The sequence below is a fragment of the Geotrypetes seraphini genome, chromosome 5 (genome assembly GCF_902459505.1).
Source record: "Geotrypetes seraphini chromosome 5, aGeoSer1.1, whole genome shotgun sequence".
NCBI lineage: Eukaryota > Metazoa > Chordata > Amphibia > Gymnophiona > Dermophiidae > Geotrypetes > Geotrypetes seraphini.
Window position 1 is genome coordinate 237,643,011 of NC_047088.1, and position 22,690 is coordinate 237,665,700.

Here is a 22,690-nt window from a genome sequence, read left to right on the forward strand (position 1 = left end):
GGTACTCACATTTCTCTGAGTCTGGGGTAGGTGCTCATATTACAGCTAGTACTAAAAGTGTCCAAGTAGCTCAAGCGGGAATATCCCCACAGAAACATAGCGAACATGCGACATGGAAAGCCATGTACGTCAACGCCCACAGTTTGGGCAACAAGATCCTAAAATTAGAGACTGAAATAAGGAACGCTGACCTGGATGTGGTGGCGATATCTGAGACCTGGCTCACAGACTCCCATGGGTGGGACATGGTCCTACCGGGCTACAATTTACTTCGTCGTGACAGGGAGGGCAAAATGGGAGGAGGTGTAGCACTATATACTAAAGATGACATTAAAGTCACCAGAATCGCAGATGTCAGGTACACAGGGGAATCCCTTTGGGTAAATTTGGTCAGGGGGAAAGACAAAGCCTGTATCTTGGCGTAATATACAGACCCCCAAGACAACAGGATGACCTGGATATGGAATTGATCGGAAACATAGAGAATATCACCTTGTATGGGGATACAGTACTGTTAGGTGACTTCAATATGCCTGATGTGGATTGGAACACACTTTCCTCTACATCCAGCAGCAGCAGGAGGCTATTGAACTCTATGAAGGGAGCAAGACTGAGACAACTGGTGTTGGAGCCAACAAGGGAGCAGGCAATACTGGACCTGTTGCTTACCAATGGCGAAAGTGTCACAGAGGTCTCAGTGGGCGAAGCGTTGGCCTCCAGTGACCACAACATGGTATGGTTCAATCTCAAAAAGGGGTTCGCCAAATCTAACACATTGACCAAGGTCCTCAGCTTCAAGGACACCAACTTCGAGGGCATGGGGGAATTCATCCATCATGCGCTACAAAACCAAGCAGTAACAGATAACGTAGAAGAAATGTGGTCAGCTCTGAAAGATACCATACAGGAGGCAACCAACCGCTATATAAAATCAGTAAGTAAACGGCGAAGGAACAATAAGCCACAGTGGTTCTCTGCGGAGATCTCGGGCCTCATAAAAGAGAACAAAAGAGCGTTCATTTCTTACAAACAATCAGGGAATCAGGACTCGAGAGAAGACTACCTGGCCAAGGCAAGAGCCGTCAAAACAGCAGTTAGAGAGGCCAAATTCCGAAACGAGGAGACGTTAGCGAAGAACATCAAGAAGGGCGATAAATCCTTCTTCAGGTATATTAGTGACAGAAACAGAAACACAGGCGGGATAGTACGCCTTAGGAAACCAGACAGGAACTATGTAGAAGCAGACTTGGAAAAGGCTAAACTTTTAAACGAATACTTCTGTTCGGTCTTCACCCACGAGGCGTCGGGATACGGCCCTCAGCTACAGACAAGGGATGGCTCAGTAGACCCGTTTAGTAATTTCGAGTTTATGCCAAGCAGTGTCTACTGGAGCTGTCTAAACTCAAGGTTAACAAAGCGATGGGGCCAGACAACCTACACCCCAGGGTGTTCAGGGAGTTAAGTGATGTCTTGGCGGAACCACTATCTGCGCTCTTCAATCTCTCCCTTAGTACGGGTATAGTCCCATTGGACTGGAAAACGGCTAACGTTATTCCACTCCACAAGAAAGGTTGCAGGATGGAGGCTGCGAACTACAGACCGGTGAGTCTCACATCAATAGTGAGCAAGCTGATGGAAACTCTAATCAAACGTCAATTGGATACGATCCTGAATGAGGAGAATCTACGGGATCCCCGTCAACATGGATTTACTTTGGGGAGATCCTGCCAATCCAACCTGATCAGCTTCTTTGACTGGGTGATGAAGAAGCTGGATGTTGGGGAGCCCCTGGACATCGTATACTTAGACTTCAGCAAAGCTTTCGATAGCGTACCACACCGCAGGTTGTTGAGCAAAATGAGTTCTATAGGATTGGGTGACACACTGACAAAATGGGTTGAGAACTGGCTTGGAGGTAGGCTTCAGTGGCTGGTGGTGAACGGCACCCCCTCTGAAACGACGGGGGTGATCAGTGGAGTGCCTCAGGGCTCGGTCTTGGGCCCGATCCTGTTCAACATCTTTATAACAGACTTGGCTGAAGGGCTTCGAGGTAAAATAACGTTATTCGCAGATGATGCCAAACTATGCAATGTAGTAGACAGGAGTGCAACGGTCAAAAACTCAATGTCCGACAATATGACGCACGACCTACTCCTACTGGAGCGCTGGTCTAGGATCTGGCAACTAGGTTTCAATGCCAAAAAATGCAAAGTCATGCATCTTGGCAGCCAAAATCCATGCAAAAGTTACACCCTTAATGGCGAGATCCTAGCAAAGACTGTAGCAGAACGGGACTTAGGTGTGATCATCAGTGAAGACATGAAGACTGCCAATCAAGTGGAGCAGGCTTCATCTAAGGCTAGACAAATCATAGGGTGTATACGTAGGGGTTTCGTCAGCCGTAAGCCTGAAGTCATTATGCCATTGTATAGATCCATGGTGAGATCCCATCTGGAATACTGTGTACAATTCTGGAGGCCTCATTACCGCAAAGATGTGCTGAGACTGGAGTCGGTCCAGCGAATGGCCACCCGGATGGTCTCGGGACTCAAGGACCTCCCGTACAAGGAACGGCTGGATAAGTTGCGGCTATACTCACTCGAGGAACGCAGAGAAAGGGGAGACATGATCGAGACGTTCAAATATCTCACGGGCTATATCGAGGTGGAAGAAGATATCTTCTTTTTCAAAGGTCCCACGGCTACAAGAGGGCATCCGTGGAAAATCAGGGGAGGGAAGCTGCACGGTGACACCAGGAAGTACTTTTTCACCGAGAGAGTGGTTGATCGCTGGAATAGTCTTCCACTTCAGGTGATCGAGGCCAGCAGCGTGCCTGATTTTAAGACAAAATGGGATCGTCACGTGGGATCTCTTCACAGAGAAAGGTAGGGGAGGGTCATTAGGGTGGGCAGACTAGATGAGCTGTGGCCCTTATCTGCCGTCTATTTCTATGTTTCTATGACTATGGCAGTATAGAAAAATAAAGTTGTTATTATTATTATTATTATTATCCTTCTTCCATGATCATCACTTTGCCATACTGACAAAGATGCTCTTACTATCCCAACTAGACTACTGTAACTCTCTCTATGCTGGCATTAACTCTACCCTCACGCACAAACTACAACTGATACAAAATATAGCAATAAGACTAATATTCAAACTGAAAAAAATATGATGCCATCTCATCTTACTACAGTAAACTGCACTGGCTATCTATTAACGCTTGCATCAATCACCTTCAAACTATTATGTGCAATGTTCCGCATCCTTTATGTGAACTCCGAAGAGCCACTTATAAACCTTTTTGCCAACTCCTGGTCAATATCAGTCAGAAATCTTGATCCTTCCCTCTCCCATAGGTGTAAAATACAAGTGCATATTTAACTCACTACTCACCTACCTTGGCACCAAGACCTGGAACAATCTTCCAATAATCATCAAGACAGAACATAACTACCCCAGATTTTGAAAGAAACTGAATAATTTCCTTTTTGAGAACATATACTCCATCGATACTTAACTAGTATGCTCTACCACAGCAACCTACACAGCATTTCACCCTTCCAGAAATCACAAGAGCTCCCTCCCCAAACTCCACTGGTATCAAAATTCAACTGTATTGTACTTTATTTATTTATTCAATTTTCTATACTATTCTCCCAGGGGAGCACAGAACGATTTACATGAATTTATTTAGGTACTCAAGCATTTTTCCCTATCTGTCCCGGCAGGCTCACAATCTATCTAATGTACCTGGGACAATGGGGGGATTAAGTGACTTGCCCAGGGTCACAAGGAGCAGCGTGGGTTTGAACCCACAACATCAGGGTACTGAGGCTGTAGCTTTTAACCACTGCTCCACACTCTCCCTTCTCACTTCTTGATTTGTAGGTTGCCTTGAACTAGATAACCATAGAGCAACCCAGAAATTGAAAATTAGATTAGATTTTGATATATTATGTTTACTGCTGCAAATACATGGAGGGGCATAATAAAAAAAAAGCGTCTAAGTCCCCTTTTGGCCTAAGGCCCTAAACGCTGAAAGTAGCAGCAGGAAAATGACCATTCTAAAAAAAAACCAAAACCATCCATCCAAAATGAGGGTTTTTGTTTTTTTTTTGAGAATGGCCTACCTCTACGTTCAGCAGTTTAAACGCCCAGACCACCATTACGTCTAAACTTACAACACATTATCAACCCAAAAATAGCCTAAGTCCCAACGCCCAAAACAAGACCTTTTAGGTGAAGTAGGGGCCAGTCCTTCACCTAAAAGCTGGATTCTGTAACCGGAGTCTGTCAAAAACAACACCGGTTAGAGAATTCCCCCCCCCCACACACACACAACGATCACGGCAGGAGAGATAGCTCATCTCCCCTGCCATGATCGCGCCCCCCCTCCAAACTGCCGCAACCCGCGGCAGGAGAGATGCCCAATCTCTCCTAACACGATCGCGATCCACCCCCCCACCCCCGAACCAATACCGTCAGGAGGGAGCCCAACCCCCAACCCCCTTAAAATTTGTGGAGGGGGCCCAACCCATCCTGCCCATGGCGACCCCCCCCTAAAATACAAGCAGGAGGGAGCGCAGGCCCTCCTGCCCATGGAGTATCCCTCCGCGAACACCCCCGACCACCACTCCCACCTCCCCTTGACTTACTCTAAGTTGAATGGATGAATGGGTCCCAAGCTCGTCCGCCCGGAAGGCCCGCCATCTTCCAAATGGCAGGCCTTGGGGCCTGATTGGGCCAAGCGCCTAAGGCCCCGCCCACAGGAGGGGCCTAAGGCAACTGGGCCAATTCAGGTATTGGTTCGGGGGTGGATCGCGATCGCGACAGGATAGATTGGGCATCTCTTCTGCCGTGAATGCCATCCCCCCTGCCCCCAAACTGCCACGAACCGCAACAGGAGAGATTGGGCATCTCTCCTGGCGCGATCGTTGCAGTGGGGGGTGGGAAGCTACTGAGGGCTGGGGCTACTGAGCTGGGGCAATCAACTCAGCGGCCCCTTTTCAGAACTTATACCTGTTTTGACTTGGTCTAAGTCAAAACGTATAAGTTCCGACTAGGCAACCTGTTAAAGGTTTTGGTTATACTTGCTGTACGACTAAGTCTAGATCGGCCCACCTCCCACCCTTTCCCCTCCTCTAAAAATGCCTCTTTTCGCTCTAAGCGTTTAGAGGCAGGGGAAAGGCCTAAGCTAGTTTTAGATACGTCTAAAATTAGTTTTGATTATCGGTACTTAGATGATATGGCTTTTTGATCGTCCCAAGTACCGATTTAGGCCACTTTTTGGACTTTTAAAAAAAAATTATTATGAGCCCCTTAGTGTCTACCCTACAGTAAAAGCAGGAAGCATAAAAATAAGGTGAATGGGACATGAGTGCATATTACTACATGTTTCTATACAGAATTTATAATGGAGAGGAGAGAATCAGTAATGTTTGAGCGAGGAGTAGACCAGTGGATAGTGCCGTAGTCTGAGAACCCAGGGAACTGGGTTCAATTTCCACTTCAGTTCCTTGTGACTCTGGGCAAGTCACTTAACCCTCCACCGCCCCAGGTACAAAGTAAGTACCTATGTATAATCTGTAAACCGCTTTGATTATAACCAAAGAAAGGCTGTATATCAAGTCCCATCCCCTTTTCCTTTCATATGTTGATATAGCTTAAAACCTTTTTTTCACTGGGTATAATGTGCTATATAAGAGGCAAATTAGATATACTAACCTCACTGAGGTAAATAAAAAAAGAACATGTGGACCCATCCACTCCATAACTTGAATAGCAAGAATCTGACCGCCACATATCCTTCATCCACTGAAAAAGACAAAAAAGTAGTTATCAGTAAATAAAGAACTACTGGTTCATCTACTCAATGTTCCTCCTGTTTCCCAAGGTGTGAGGGGATGTACCCTACCACTGGGAGCATTTTTGCAAGTGAGCAGTAGGAAACCCCCCTTCTTAACACTTTCCCCACAAGTTGTTTCTACTCGGTTGCTAGTGCTTATCTTGCCACTAACCCATGAACCCAAGTTCTTTTTCTCCGACACCCTCTGTCTTTCCCTTTTTCAGCTCTCTTTGTTTTTGTTTCTTACGCTATTTCTTCTTGCATCTACTTTTTCTACACTTTTGGCAACATCCTCTCTCCTTCCTCTCCCTCCCAACTTCTGCCTCCTCTTCAATTCCAGGACAAAGAGAAACAGAAATGTATTTCCTCTTATAATCAAGTAAGCATAAGAAAGAAATATAAAAATGCACAAACATTCTAAAAACTACAAACATAAAATGCATTCTCCCTCTCCCCACCCCACCCCACCAACTATTTTGGCAGGGCATTTTTCAGATCACATTGGTCCTAGTCCTATTTTCCTCTGGTTGATCTTCTGTGTTCACATTAAAAGGAGTACATTATTTTTTGACTCCCACCATTCTGACTCCACTGCTTTGACAGCATCCCCAGCTTTTCCCCTTTTGTGTTTTCCTGTATTTTCCTTAGTCCCCTCTTCCCCTCCCTCCTTTTTCTTTCAATAGACATACTGTTTCTGTTGCTGCTCATAATACCCCTTAGAATCCTTAGTATACCCTTTTAATGCATCAGTGCTCTACAGTTGCTTGTAATACATGGGCTTTCAATATACAGTCAAGTACAAAAAAACAGATGCCAGAAATCTGGATTGCCCAAGAATTCAAGAGATGTTGGAGCTTCTACAGTAAAATATCACAAACAGGAAAAAATGAACATTCAAAAATAAAATTTTTTACAGTAAGATACCTATGTTTCTAAAAATCTTCTAATATGGTCTAATTCAATGAAACAAATATGCTTTCATGTAAATGTACCTACTGTAAATACTCAAATACAAGTTGATCTGAATATAAGTCGAGACCCCCTTCCCCCACCCCCCACCCCAAAAAGGAGGAAAAATAGTTGACTCAAATATAAATCGGGTGGCTTAATATTCAAGTGCCCTGCCCTTTCAGGCTCTGCACCCAGCACCCTTTCTTCCCTCCCTCCCCTGTCAGGCTCTGCACCTAGCACCCTTCCTTCCTTCTCTCCCTCCCCTGTCAGGCTCTGCACCCAGCACCCTTCCTTCCCCTGCCAGGCTCTGCCCTCTGTCCCCCATTCCCTGCCCTATCCTCATACCTCTGCTGATCCCTAGTGTAGGTTGAGGAGTAGTGGCTCATGGCCAGTAGGGGGTGATGTTTATGGGATGGTAATGGAATGGATATCAGAACATGATAGTGCAGTAATTTTGTGGAGTTTTTCTACCAAAGTGCCTGTTTTTCGTATGATTCTGGGTAATTCTAGTTAGATACAAGCATATGTGTTAAGGCCACGCCCAATAGAAGCGTACGACAAACTGGTGAATAAAAATCTGAATATAAATGTAGCTAAAGCCAGAAAAACACACTACAGATTAATATAAGGGAAAGAATGGTGTTCTTTTTGTGTACTTTGCTGTTGGGCCAGATCATGGAGGAAATCATAAAGGATACATGGAATCCATCTTGGTTCTCTGTCTTTTCTATATCTTCTCAGTCTTTGGAATCCATTTTGTTTTCCAAGTCTTTGTTCTCAGCATCATGGTGTTAATTAATACCACATGTGCTTTAGACTGGTTAGGAAGATAACCCAAACTAAGATATAACAGGAATTAAATATAGTTATGAATGAAAATTATGTATGGAATGCTTGGCCAAGCAAATATGACTGAAGTATGTGATTGTGTGACTGTGTATTGAACAAAAGAATGGGTTTTGGAAAAGCATGTTGTGTATCTTTGCAACCTAAAGAAATCCTAAAACATCTGGAAATGAGTAACAGTTTCTAGTGAAGAGAGGGGGAGACCAGCCCCTCCTCCTCCTTTTCTAGGAAGGCTTCTGTGTAATGGCTATGTAATTTGAACCTGTCAGTTTAGCTTCTCTTTTCCTCTAAGGCTGACTAATTTTCAGCATGGTTCATAGGGCTGACAACATTTCAGCATCTTTTTAACAAATAATTTCTCTTAATATACTTTTGTGAAAATTATGATTTATATTCAGAAATGACTATAAGCAAACAAATGTACTTTTCTGAAACTTTTGTCTTTGTCTAATTTGAAACACCTCTTTTGTTGATTTTTATTGGTTGTCAAACTGATGATGTCACTGAGCCAAAAGTATATAATAGAGGGTCATGAGATCCTAAGGTGAGCTCGTTATCAGAAGGCCAGCATTTGGTAACTATAATGATCTCCCATTAATGCAACTGTTAATGCAAGCAATTATGCTTTATTCTTTTGAATCTCACAATGGAAAAATAGAAACAATAACTCAATAAATCTTAATTATAATTTTTAAAACCTTGCGCTGGTGTCATTTTGCATGTTTTTTATTATTTTTCAAACCTTGAGCTTTCAAGAAGGCGTCAATGTCCCTTGCTCAAGGTGCAGCATTCAGGAGTAAGTTTTCCAAACTCCTGCCCCACTGCTAATTGGCTACGCAGATCCAGTTTCTTCGGCCGCTGAGCAGCACCAAAAGGAGTGCGATTTGGCACTGCTGCTGGGCGTTGAGCAGTTTCCTTACTGGTGTTCAGCATTGGTCACTAAAATTAGACTGGTATTTCTCCAGTGCTGTAGCTTTACAGCAATGGAATTTAGTACATCTGAACCAGAGTTTTGTGCATTTGCCCCGAGTCACCAGTTTGGCCACTCAAACATACTTTATACAAAAGGTACATGAATGAACCAATTCTTGGCCTTTTGCATTTATACTTAGTTTCTTAACATTGCAAAGAAGAAATATATTTAGCACAAAATCAGCATTTAAAATACTTTTTTTAAAAAAAGGTGTCAAAATCCTCACCCAAAATATTAAAAAGTGACATTCATGTGACTTATAAAATCTGGTACGTAGGTTACCAACAAAAAGCAAGCAAAAAAATAAGCATGTACAAAAACTGCTTAAAATACTTTGTGGGTACATAATCTTCTTACCCAGTTAAGCAGAAAGTAATAGCATATCACAGTTTTAAAAGGCATCACTGGCTGAGCATATGAAAAGGACATCTCATCCTCTCCCACACACGGAAATACTCTCTCTGCATGTTATCCTCCCTGAACAGCTACCAACATAAATTTCATAATTTATAATCAGACTTGGACATTAATCAACTAGCATGATATACCACATTGTGCACACAAAAAACCCCCCAAACAGGTGACAATCCTACTAGCATATCAGCTATTTTCTCCTTCATTAGACCGTAAAAACTGTGTGAACCACAATTCATAGCTACTGCTCATCAACTATTACATGACAAGCAATTTGAAAGTCTCTCATTTTGTAATTTTTATTCATTAATCAGCAAGTTACAGCTGCCTCGCAGTCTTACACAGCATTGTTATTTGAGGTTTTTGTGAACTTTGGCAATGTCTACCTTATTTTGCCTAAATTAAGTTTTATTGGGGAGGGGTTTTTTTTTTTAAATCTCTTCCACTCATGAAAGCAAAGTCATAGTATGAATATGACAATGAAATAATTCCAGTGCAACACTTTTCTTACCTTTACTTTACCCTCACAATGAGGGAAGCCATCCATAGGAGGCAATTCACACTGTTCTTGAGCTCCATTAATGAGATCTGCAAAGAAAATTCAAGAAAAAAAAAAAAAAACCTTTAAAAAATGGCAGTGTTACAGTACATGAACAAATTGCATCAGAAATGTTTAGTCAGCAAAAATGATACAGATCAAATTGATCTTAGAACATAATAAAACAAAAGGTGGTTCACTTAACAGAAACCAGAGCAGTACATATAAAAAGAGGCAAACCAGAATATAAGGAGGTCCAGTTGAGCAGTTTTGCATAACCTCGTAACTAAAATGTGCAAGACATGAAAATCTTCTGCAAAAAGGGCCAATTTTATAAGTTTAAATTACTGTAACTTGAGATCTTTGGCTACTATTCATATTCTCAAGTGGATATTTTTCTTAGTTCAACCATCACCCAAAATTAGTTCAGAAGATTAGTAGATATCAACAAAGTAACAGGCATACTTCCTCCCCATTTCACTGCAGTACTCAGCACAAAAACATACATATAATTTGCATGCTATTTTCGCTCAGCATCACCAGGAAAATGAAACTTGCTCCCAACCTGGTGTTTTCCACCGGGTTGCCAGAGCACTGTGCATCTGGCATAGAGCTGTGAGGGGAAGAGATGCCAAGAGGAGACGTGTAAAAGCTGAGGTGAATACAAACTTGGAGGGATGGGCTGAAGAAAGAGAAGCAGAATGAAGGACAGGGAGAGGAACTGTACTGGATTTAGCGAGGAGGAGGAGGAGATGGAACTTTTTTCATAGCCTATTTACTCTGAGAAAAGATGATCATAGTTGGAGGGAAGAAGAACTAAGGGGTGAAGAGAAGAATAGAAGGAGCAGAAGGACTGAAACTTTTTTTTTTTTAAAAAAAGGAATAATCAAGAACAAGCAGAGCAGATAGATGCGAGGCATAAGCACAAAAATTTTAAAATCAGATGCTCTCCAAGTCCAAGTGTCAGTGGATGGGACATATTGCTAATCAGGTTCAGTTAGTTTTAAGTGGCTACTGGTATCTGCTCTTTCCTTCCAACCCTGTAGTCACTGGAGTAAATATGGTATTTCATTAGAAGGATGGGAAAAGGGGAGGAGGTTGTGATAGCATGGAAACTCTCCGTTTAAAAATGACTTTCTATTGGCAGCTCTAGATATTGAGAGGGATTATGGTCAGGGATACTTACTGTAACAGGTGTTATCCAGGGACAGCAGGCAGCTATTCTCACATATGGGTGACGTCATCGACGGAGCCTGGATGCGGAAGCTTGCAAGCAGACTTGCTTGTAGAAACTAGAAGTTTCGAGTCGACTGCACTGAGCATGTACGAGTGTCTTCCCGCCCAGCGTAGGGCGCGTCTCCTCAGTTCAGATAGCTAGCAGAGAAGCCAACCAGGGGAGGGTGGGTTGTGAGAAAAGCTGCCTGCTGTCCCTGGATAACACCTGTTACGGTAAGTAACTGTGCTTTATCCCAGGACAAGCAGGCAGCCTATTCTCACATATGGGTGACCTCCAAGCTAACCAGAATGGGATGGTGGAAGTGTTGGCAATTCAGGAGAATAAATTTTGTAATACTGTCTGGCCAAACTGGCCATCCTGTCTGGAGAAAACATCCAGACAATAGTGAGAAGTGAAAGTATGAACCGAGGACCAAGTAGCAGCCTTGCAAATTTCCTCAATAGGTGTAGACCTGAGGAAAGCTACTGAAGCTGCCATTGCTTGACTTTATGGGCTGTGACTCTACTGTGTAGGGGTAATCCAGCCTGGGCATAGCATAATGAGATACAAGCAGCGATCCAGTTGGAGATGGTACGCTTAGAGATCAGATGTCCCAACTTGTTTGGATCAAAGGAGACAAAAAGTTGAGGAGCAGTTCTGTGTGATTTGGTGTGTTCCAAATAAAAGGCCAAAGCACGTTTACAGTCCAGAGCATGAAGAGCTGATTCTCCAGGATGAGAATGAGGCTTTGGAAAAAACACTGGAAGAACAATGGATTGGTTGAGATGAAATTCCGATACCACCTTAGGGAGGAATTTAGGATGAATACGGAGGACCACCTTGTCATGATGGAAGACAGTGAAAGGTGGATCAGCAACTAAAGCTTGCAGCTCACTAACTCTTCGAGCAGAAGTGAGGGCAATGAGGAACACCACTTTCTAAGTGAGATATTTCAGATGAGCCTTATCAATAGATTCAAATGGGGGCTTCATCAATTGAGCGGCTTTGAGGAGGCGGTTTGAGAGGAGGTTTGACATTGAAAGTTATAATAGTTATGAGATAGGGTGGGGGGAGAGATATAGATTGATTTGTTTATTGAAAGAGTATTAAGTGATGTCTTATTGAAAATGTTGAAAATGAATAAAGAATTTTTTTTAAAAAAAGAAAGTCCTTTCATGAATCTGGAAACCACCGGATGAGCAGAGAGGGGTTTCCCTTCAATAGGCTGATGGAAAGCCATAATTTCACTGAGATGGACTCGGATCGATGTAGACTTGAGGCCAGAAGAGGATAAGTGCAAAAGGTAATCCAAAACAGAAGATAAGGAGGAATGTTGAGGCTCCTTATCATGAGAAAAAGCACAGTTACTTACCGTAACAGGTATTATCCAGGGACAACAGGCAGATATTCTTTACACGTGGATGACGTCACCGACGGAGCCCCCTAGCGGACGTTTTCGCAAGCAGACTTGCTCGAAGACCTTCAGGCTTGCGATTGGCCCGCATATGTGCGCGTGCCCCTCCCACCCTGCCTAAAGCATGCGTCTCCTCAGCATGTCCTCAGTTCAGATAGCAAGCAAAGAAGCCAACCACGGGGAGGTGGGTGGTTTGCGAGAATATCTGCCTGCTGTCCCTGGATAACACCTGGATAGTAACTGTGCTTTATCTCAGGACAAGTAGGCAGCATATTCTCTACATGTGGGAGACCTCCAAGCTAACTAAAAAAGGGGATGGAGGGAGAGTTGGCAAGTTCAGGAGAAAAGATTTCGCAAAACAGATTGGCCGAAATGGCTATCACGCCTGGAGAAAGCAACCAGACAGTAATGCGAGGTGAACGTATGAACCGAGGACCAAGTGGCAGCCTTACAGATTTCCTCGATGGGAGTCGAGCGGAGGAAAGCAACAGACGCCGCCATCTCTCGGATTCGACCCGGCAGGGAGAGACCAGCCTGAGCGTAACAGAAAGATACAAGCGGCCAACCAGTTAGAAATGGTCCGCTTAGAAACAGAGCGACCCAAGTGGTTGGGATCGAAAGAGAGGAGCAGTTGGGGAGCAGAAAGGTGAGGAGCGCTGCGCTTCAAGTAGAAGGCCAGCGCACACTTACAATCAAGAGAATGCAGAGCCACTTCTCCAGGGTGAGAGTGGGGCTTTGGAAAAACAATGGATTGGTTGATGTGAAAAACAGAAACAATCTTAGGCAAGAACTTAGGATGGGTACGGAGAACCACCTTATCACGATGGAAGACAGTGAAAGGCGGGTCCGCCATCAAGGATTGAAGCTCACTGACCCGATGGGCAGAAGTGAGAGCAACAAGAAACACAACTTTCCAAGCAAGATATTTCAAGTGAGCACGCGCTAGCGGCTCAAACGGAGGTTTCATCAATTGAGCAAGGACCACATTAAGATCCCAAACCACCAGAGGAGGTTTAAGGGTGGACGAACGTGGAAAAGACCTTTCATGAAGCGGGAAACCACAAGATGAACAGAGATAGGCTTCCTGTCAATCGGCTGATGAAATGCAGCAATGGCACTAAGGTGGACTCGAACTGAAGAGGACTTGAGCCCAGCGCCAGACAAGTGCAACAGATAATCCAGGACAGCAGACAAGGAGGCAGAGAGAGGCTCCAGCTGTCGAGTAGCACACCAGGAAGAAAAGCGGATCCACTTCTAATGGTAGCTGGGAGAACTAGAACGAGGGCATTAAGTCTCGAGGAACCAAGCTGTTAAGTACAGAGATTGGAGGTTGGGATGAAGCAGAGAACCCCGATTCTGTGTAAGCAGAGAAGGAAAAATAGGTAGAGAAAGAGGCTCCCTGGCACTGAGTTGCAACAGAAGGGAGAACCACGGCTGTCGGGGCCACCGAGGAGCTATTAGAATCATGGTGGCACTTCTTGAGAGTGACGAGAGTCTTGAGAATCAGAGGGAATGGAGGAAACGCATACAGGAACTTGTGCGTGCAATCCAGAAGGAAGGCATTTGCCTCGATCCTGAGAGGGGTGTAAACCCTGGAGCAGAAGCGGGGCAACTTGTGATTGAGGGGGTACGCGAACAGTTTGACGTCCAGAGTCCCCTAACGAGCAAACACCTGATGTAGGGTCCCAGAGTGGAGCAACCACTCGTGAGGCTGCAGCAGGCGACTCAACCTGTCTGCCAGACAGTTCCGCTGGCCCTGAATGTAGACAGCTCGAATGAATATGTTGCGGCGGATGGCCCAATCCCAGAGCTGCACCGCCTCCAGGCACAGGGACCTGGACCCCGTGCCCCCCTGTTTGTTGATATAATACATGGCAACCTGGTTGTCCGTGTGAACCAGCACCACCCGGTCGCGAAGCAGGTGACAAAAGGCCTTCAGAGCGAGGAAAATCGCTCAAAGCTCCAGAAGATTGATGTGACAAAGGCGGTCAGTACGGGACCAAAGACCCTGGGTGCGCAGACTGTCCAGATAAGCCCCCCAAGTATAGGTCGGTGAGTCCGTCATGAGGACCAGTTGTGGAGGAGGAACATGAAACTGAAAACCTCTGGAAAGATTGGAAGAGAGCATCCATCAATGGAGAGACCTCTTCAACAAAGGAGTCACAATAATGTGTCGAGAGAGAGGATCTCGATCCTGGTTCCATTGGGAGAAACAGCCACTTCCCTTTCTTTGACAAGTGCACTGAAAGAAGCTGTGCTACTTAAGCCTGGTAGACTTTGGGAGTCTACAACCCACTTGGACAGCAGAGGTGCTAAGATCACCACCACACTTAAGAGTTGAAGGTCACTCCAAGGAAGATTCTCGACTTGTATGCCAGGGTTTACTGGTGACTACACAGTTAGCATGCTTCAAATTTTTCTCCTGCAGATGTTTTTTTTGCTTACAAATAGTCTTAACTGAATTTATGACCATCTCTTCTTGCTCTAGGAGGCATTCAAGGACAATGCTTCTTGATCATGGTCAGAACCCAAATAAAGGAAACATTTGTAAAGAAGGTCAAAGATTTTTCTGATGCAGTTCAGGAAGGCTGAAACCTTAACTTTGACAATAATAAAATAAAACAAAGCAATAAATGTGTCTTCTTGGGAAGTAAAAAGGCAAAAATAAAAATGTATTTTCCGTATTGAGGAGTAGTGGCTCGTGGCCAGTAGGGGGTGATGTTTATGGGACGGTAATGAAATGGATATCAGAACATGATAGTGCAGTATTTTTGTGGAGTTTTTCTACAAAGGTACCTGTTTTTCGTATGATTCTGGATAATTCTAGTTAGATACAAACATATGTGTTAGTTAAGGAAACGCCCAATAGAAGCGTACAACAAACTTGTGAATAAAAATCTGAATATAAATGAAGCTAAAGCCAGAAAAACACACTACAGATTAATATAAGGGAAAGAATAGTGTTCTTTTTATGTACTTTGCTGTTGGGCCAGATCATGAAGGAAACCAGAGGAATCCATCTTGGTTCTCTGTCTTTTCTATATCTTCTCAGTCTTTGGAATCCATTTTGTTTTCCAAGTCTTTGTTCTCAGCATCATGGTGTTAATTGACACCACATGTGCCTTAGGCTGGCTAGAAGAAGTATCCTAAACTGAGATATGACATTTATGAAATAGGAGTTATGAATGAATCAAGTTATGAATGTATGGAATACTTGGCCAAGCAAATATGACTGAAGTATGTGATGGTGTGACTATGTATTGATCAAAAGAATGGGTTTTGGAAAAGCATGTTGTGTATCTTTGCAACCTAAAGAAATCCTAAAACATCTGGAAATGAGTAACAGTTTCTAGTGAAGAGAGGGGGAGACCAGCCCCTCCTCCTCCTCTTCTAGGAAGGCTTCTGTGTAATGGCTATGTAATTTGAACCTGTCAGTTTTGGGAGAGCTTCTCTTTTCCTCTAAGGCTGACTAATTTTCAGCATGGTTCATAGGGCTGACAACATTTCAGCATCTTTTTAACAAATAATTTCTCTTAATATACTTTTGTGAAAATTATGATTTATATTCAGAAACGACTATAAGCAAACAAATGTACTTTTCTGAAACTTTTGTCTTTGTCTAATTTGAAACTCCTCTTTTGTTGATTTTTATTGGTTGTCAAACTGATGATGTCACTGAGCCAAAAGTATATAATAGAGGGTCATGAGATCTTGAGGTGAGCTCGTTATCAGAAGGCCAGCATTTGGTAACTATAATGATCTCCCATTAGCGCAACTGTTAATGCAAGCAATTATGCTTTATTCTTTTGAATCTCATAATGGAAAAATAGAAACAATAACTCAATAAATCTTAATTATAATTTTTAAAACCTTGCACTTGTGTCATTTTGCATGTTTTATTATTTTTCAAACCTTGAGCTTTCAAGAAGGCGTCAATGTCCCTTGCTCAGTATTTCAGCCTTTTTTTAATTTTTTTTTAAGAGGGACACTTTGAACTCATTTCCATTCAATAAAGTGGAAGAATGCAAAACTGAGGAGCAGATAGATGACTGCTGCATACAGGAAGGGAAACGTCTTTAGAATTCTGAGCTATGGGACAGCAGTTCTGTTTGTGCACTGTCATAAGACATCACCCCACTTGTATGTCCAACTCAATGCTGCTCATCAATGAAAAAAAAACACACAAACCACAGATGTACCAACAAAATGCTACATACAAATAAAAAGGATTTTTTTCCTTTTGTGAAAGGAAAAGGCTGAGGTGGAGTAATCAGCTCCTGTGCCAAGACTGTTCCTTTCACCGAAGTCAACAAAACTAAAGAGGTAAGCAGATGCAAGAAGGCCATGTCTACTTACAGATTTCATGCTCTCCTTACTGAAGTACAATCTTAGAATATAGACTATTAATCTTATATAGGGAACAATCAAGAGGTAGCTAATGTTCCCCAAATTTAAAATGGTTTCCCCTCATGCATTTTTTCACTTCTTTAATCAAGCAAATGAAATCACACCTACCAGCCACATTAAGTCTTTCAACAGTTCCTAGACTGGGAACAGCAGTGGTAGTACTGTTGGTAGAATTGGTGCTAGTGCCATTAATTATTAGGTTTTCCACCTTAGATTCTAATTTGCCAATGCGTTGCAAAATATTATCCAACAAGACTGCAAGAGTTTTCTTGAGGTCTGTAACAGAATGAAAAAAAAAATTGTGGTTCAGTTATTTTATGTGCTCAAAGCCACACAGAATTAAATTAGGCATAATGGGGCAATTCTATAAAGGATGCTAAAAATGACAACCAAAAATTGTGCACTACAATAATATTCTATAACAGCATCCGGGTATACAGATACAGTTATAGAATAGAGCCTAAATTAGTATTTGGGTGCAACATTTAGGTGCCCACAATTACACCATATTTATTTAATTTATTGGGATTTATTAACTGCCTTTATGAGGAAATTCACCCAAGGCAGTGTACAACTTTGTTAACAGTAGTAAAAAAACAAAACACAAATATAAAACAAATACAATGAATGAGGTAAAGTCAAAATCAGTAAATTGAAACTTAAGACTACCATGAAACAAGTTTCAAAAATATACTTAGCAGCATTGAAATTAAAATGAGAGCTATAGTACATACTAAAAAGGGAGAGACATTACCTATGAAGAATCTAATAAGCACAAATCGGAACATACAAACAACACAGATAAGACGCTAATGTTTTTATATATTACAGCTTATCCTACAGCCAAGGGGTCAAATGCAAATATTAGAGGGGGACAAGATGGGTGGTACAACATCCACTGGGATAAAAAAAAAATGGGAGGTTACACTCAAGGCAAGTTGTTTTTTCCTGTATGCCATTTTCTTGATTTCTAATATTGTATGTAAGTAGAAATAAAAATAAAATAAGTTATAATAAACATAATACACTCAACCCATCAAGCCCACTTCACGGGGAGGAATAAAGCTGAAAGCTTAAAAAAGAAAAAAATATAACAGATTTGGCTGAGAATCTTCTTAATAAGCCCAATTTACTTTTTGGAACAGATTAAATTGATTTTTTTTCTCAGGTTTATTTAACAGAAAAGTTTCTAGCTGACTAGGCTCCAAAAAAACAAAATAATTATTTTCCCATATGACAAGACATTTAGAAGGAAACTTCCGCTGAAGAACAGAGGAAGTTTAGCATTGTGAGCCGAAGCCATGAGATCTAACTCTGGAAGCCCCCCACCTTCAAACAATGAGTTGAAAAGCCTCCCGAGACAGTTCCCATTCTCCTGGGCCTAGAAGATTTCTGCTGAGGAAGTCTGCTTGAACGTTGGCTGTTCCTGTAATGTGGGCTGCCGACAGAAATGAGAGACATTTCTTTTGGCCCAAAGGAGAAGAGTCATGCCTCCTGAGCCAGCTGTGGGCTCTTCGTGCCCCCCTGCCTCTTGATATATGCAACCACAGGGACGAAGTCCGAAAGGACCCTGGTCGGCCTGCCCTGTATCAGCACCCGAAACTCCAACAGAGCCAGTCTGATCACTCTCAATTCCAGAAGACTGATGGACCACCAAGCCTGGTTACTTCAAAATCCTGACTGATGAGGGTGCAAAGTTGCATTTTTTATCAAGAAACCCAGTCAACTGAACCAAAACTGATTTTCCAATTACTTTGGCCATGAATGGTAAGTTGGAAATAGGTCTTAAACTTACATAATCATTACCATCACATTTACTTTTCTTTAGAATAGGTGTTATGTTACAATAGCCTCCTTCAAAGAATTTGGCACAATATCACTAGTTAAGGAAGCATTCAAGACATGATAGACAAAGTGGGCAATTACATTTTTACATAGCGAGAGAATGCAATATGGAATAACAAACAGGAGAAGACCTAATAGAGAAATGGTCTAAAACTTCGCTCAGCCTATTAAATTCTCTGAATTTACCAAGTCTAAAGACTCAAAAACTGGCAAAGTTGACAAAATTTAAAATGGTCTGTAGCACAGGCTTTTCAACAACTAAAAGTGAAATTTTATCCTCCCCCAAATTTCAAGAAACCAGAAGCAATCAATTCATTTTCATCAGTTACTTACTCATTAGATTAGTCTATCATATATGACAATTTTGAACAAAAGATGTGGGTTATTACCCACGTCAGATAATCTTTGATTGATGTAACCTTTCTTAGTTTTCAAAACATATGCATAATAGAGCCTACTTTGAAGTATATATTTTACACTTAGGGCTAGATTCACTAACCTCCGATCCGTGTCCATTTGCATGCAGTGCAGGCCGAAATCACTAAAGGCCTGCATGCAAATGGAGACGATCGTTGGCACGCCCCCAGCCAACTGCACGGATCACTAAAGCCCTGACAGTAGTGACAGGAGAAACAGGGAATAGGGAGGGGGCGTCCAAGGGGGTGGCAGAAGGGAGTTGGCATCCCTCCTGCAGTTTGTTTATGGGAGGGCAATGGCATCTGCATAGGGGGTGGGGAGCATCAGCACAAGGGGAGGGGGGGCGGGTTAAAACCACGGGCTGGCAATGCATTTTATACAATAAAAAAAAAAAGGTTTTAAAGGGCAGGAGAGTCGGTAAGAAGTGAAGCAACTGGTCCTCGGCAGTCACTTCACTTCAGATCGGCAAGTCCAATCGGTCTTGCTTCTTCTGTTTAGTGAATCGCGTCCCTGCCTACTTTGCATATGTTTCCCCTCATTTGCATGCACAGATCAGAAGCGGATCGCAGGAGAGGTTAGTGAATCAGGCCGGAGAGAAATCGTTGCAAAGGGGGTTGCAAACCAATCGGTACACAATCGGTTTGCTTAGTGAATCTAGCCCTTAGTTCTTTAGATGGAATTTTTCACCATTTACATTCTAAATGGTGTAATTGTTTCCTCAAAACAGACAGGCTACGGTGAAACCACTTATTTGAGAACTCAGAGTTTAAATTTAACTATCACCAGTCACAAGATTAACGGTTTTAAACCATTCCACACCAAAACATTCAACACTCAGTGAATCAAAGGGAGGGATTGCAGATTCAACCTTATGGTAAATATCTGAAATAGAAAGGTTTTCTTTCAATTTAATAGATTTAATTAAAGCAGATGCCCTTTGCAACCTTGGAAAAGAATAAGAACAATTAATAAAGTAATAGTCGAACCAATTTACAGGGATAACATTTTTAAGGCTAAAGTGCTAAATTCTGAGAAATAAACACAAGATCCAATATATTTCCTTTTTCATGGGTCGGTGTTAGTACTAATTACTTAAACTTTAAATCACTCATAAGTTCTAGCAAAGAACAAGTTCCCACTAAAAACTAGATTCTAATCTGGTGATCTTAGGCAATGTTAAACTGGGTTGCTAAATAAAGAACCACTTCCAAAGAGAGTTCACACAGGAATAGCCTAAATTTATAAGAATATAAAAATGAAAAGGAAGGACATAATTAATTTATCAGGTCACTAACAAACATTCTGTAGGAGAAACAGAGGCTACAGGCTTCATGTAAAATTGAAGAGAGCTCTTAAAAATACAAACTAAGTCCACCCGCCCCCCTCCCGGACTTGTTGCAGGATTCCGCCAGGTTTTCCATAAGACCTGGAGGCCAGGACAGGAGGGATCTCTCCTGTCTTGACTGCCTGACAATTTCTTTTTTTTCTTTTTTTTTTTAACTTCCCTCCCGCATACGTTTTTGAATCTCTGGTGATCCAGTGGTGTACCTGGCAGGAGCGAGCTTTCTGCGCTCCTGCCCTTTGTTGAATGGCTGCCGCCAGTTCTCATGAGTCCCATGAGAACTGGTGGTAGCCATTCAGCGAGTGGCTCAGCACCGGGCAGGAGTGCAAAAAAGCTCATACCTACCCAGTACACCGCTGGACCCGAATGCAAAAACTCGCAGCAGCCATTCAGAGGGGCTCAGCATGGGGCAGGAGCGCAGAAAATTCATTGCTGCCTAATACACCGCTGAACCACCAGGGATTCAAAAAGGTACGCGGGGGGAGGCGGGAGGGAGGTACAAAAATTGTCAGAGTCAGCCGGGACAGGAGATGGGCATGTCATACGGCAGACCTGGCGGAGTCCTGCAAAAAATCCAGGAAGGGGGCGGGTGGGCATTGACCCGAATATAAGACGAGATTCCCCATTTTTGGGCCCAAAAATCTCATCCTATATTCGAGTATATAAGCTCTAAAATCCAATCATGGAGCTGACATTTTTTTTAGATGAATAGCTCTGGTGTTAAGAACCAATTTCAAACAAAAAGACGACCTAGAAAAGGGAACAGAATCATCAGAAGTATCATTTAAAGCAGTGGTCTTAAACTCATGGCCCCCTAGGTACTATTTTGAGGCCCTCAGTATTATAAAGAACTAGTGTTTTAGCCCTTTACATTAACGGGTGCTAGAGTAGATGTCTATTTTTTTTTATTTTTTTTTTTTTGGGGGGGGGTCTTTGTCTCTTTCTCCTTGGACGTTGTCTGTCAGTCATTCTTTCTATCTGTGTCTCTCTCTCCCTGGCCCCCTGTCTATCTTTCTTTCTGTCTCTGTCTCCCTGGCCCCCTGTATTTCTCTGTTGTGCCATGCCTGCCTGTCTCTCAGTGGCCCCCTTCCTATGTCCATAGTGTCCCATCCTATGTCCTTAGTGCCCCCAGTGCTGCCTTCCTATGTCCTTAGTGCCCTCAGTGCTTCCTTCCTATGTTCTTAGTACCCCAGTGCTTCTTTCCCATGTCCTTAGTACTCCTTCCTACATCCTTAGTGTCCCCAGTGCCTCCTTCCCATGTCCTTAGTGGCCCCAGTGCATCCGTCCTGTGTCCTTAGTGCCCCCAGTGCCTCCTTCCCGTGTCCTTAGTTCCTTCAGTGCCTCCTTCCTATGTTCCCCTCACTGACTTCCAGAGTTTGATCCAACCCCACTCCCGAAGCCAGCCTGCCTGCCTCCCTCCCATCCCCGTGTAGTAGACCCAATGAGCAGCATCTTTAAATTTCTACCTCCCTCCCCCCTCATTCCCCCTGTACAGTAGAACCCGGAATTTTTATTTCCCTCCCCTCCCATCCCCCCTGTGCAGTAGAACGGGCGATCAGCTTGTTTCCATCTTCACCCCTCTCCCCCGCCACCGTGCAGCCGACCCCTTTGACCCTCCCATCCACCCCTCCCACTGCGAGACGACCTACAAACCTTACGGAACCAGCAGCGTCCCCAGCACTTTAAAGACGCTGCTTCGCAACCTTCTAATACCAATTTCCTCTGCCGCGTCTGTCTCTGATGATGTCATCAGGGACGCGGCAGAGGAAATTGGCATTAGGTCGCAAAGCAGCGTCTTTAAAGTGCTGGGGACACTGTTGGTTCCAGAAGGTTTTTTGTTGTTTCGAGGTGGATGGGAGGCTCAAGGGGGTTTAGGGTGTGGCCGGGGGGGGGGGGGGGGTGAACACGACGAACTGCTTCCTTATAGTGAGTCGAGGGAGGGAGTAGAAGCGCACATGCGCACTCTTGCCGGCGGGGACCTACAAGTTCATGGAAAACGGAATACGCAGGTAAGAGAGCGCATACACGCTTAGGGTTTTATTATATTAGATGATTCTTTATGGAAAATTTGTGCCATAAGTGTCCGGCGGTCGCATCCGCAACCACCTTCGGCTCTCATGTTCTCCAGCACTGGACACACGCACAAGCTGCACTGCCTCCAATGGTTATCTTACGTTCTGGAATGTTGTCCGCCTCACTGCTGTAACCTCACACAAGCGCTTTCCTGCGTCTGTGCGCGATTGTGAGGTGGAGTGGAAAGGACACAGATGGATCCAAAATTGGCTGGCGGATAGGAAGCAGAGGGTAGTAGTAAAAGGACACTACTCTGACTGGAAAGGGGTCACGAGTGGTGTCCCACAGGGGTCTGTGCTGGGACCGCTGCTGTTCAATATATTCATTAACGATCTGGAAACGGGCACGAAGTGTGAAGTTATCAAGTTCAAGGACGATACAAAACTCTCCAACAGAGTAGAAA

General features: G+C 43.3%; 1 protein-coding gene across 3 annotated transcripts in view; it reads right to left on the minus strand.

Annotated features, from left to right (window-relative positions):
* Positions 1-22,690, minus strand: part of MGAT5 (alpha-1,6-mannosylglycoprotein 6-beta-N-acetylglucosaminyltransferase) — a 251,467-nt gene that overhangs the window by 164,776 nt on the left and 64,001 nt on the right. For all 3 annotated transcript variants that reach the window (XM_033944757.1, XM_033944755.1, XM_033944756.1), the window contains exons 3-5: positions 16,719-16,886; positions 9,547-9,623; positions 5,731-5,820 (exon numbers count right to left, since the gene is read on the minus strand). In XM_033944757.1, coding sequence (XP_033800648.1) covers positions 5,731-5,820; positions 9,547-9,623; positions 16,719-16,886 — 335 coding nt within the window. The remainder of the gene's footprint in view (positions 1-5,730; positions 5,821-9,546; positions 9,624-16,718; positions 16,887-22,690) is intronic.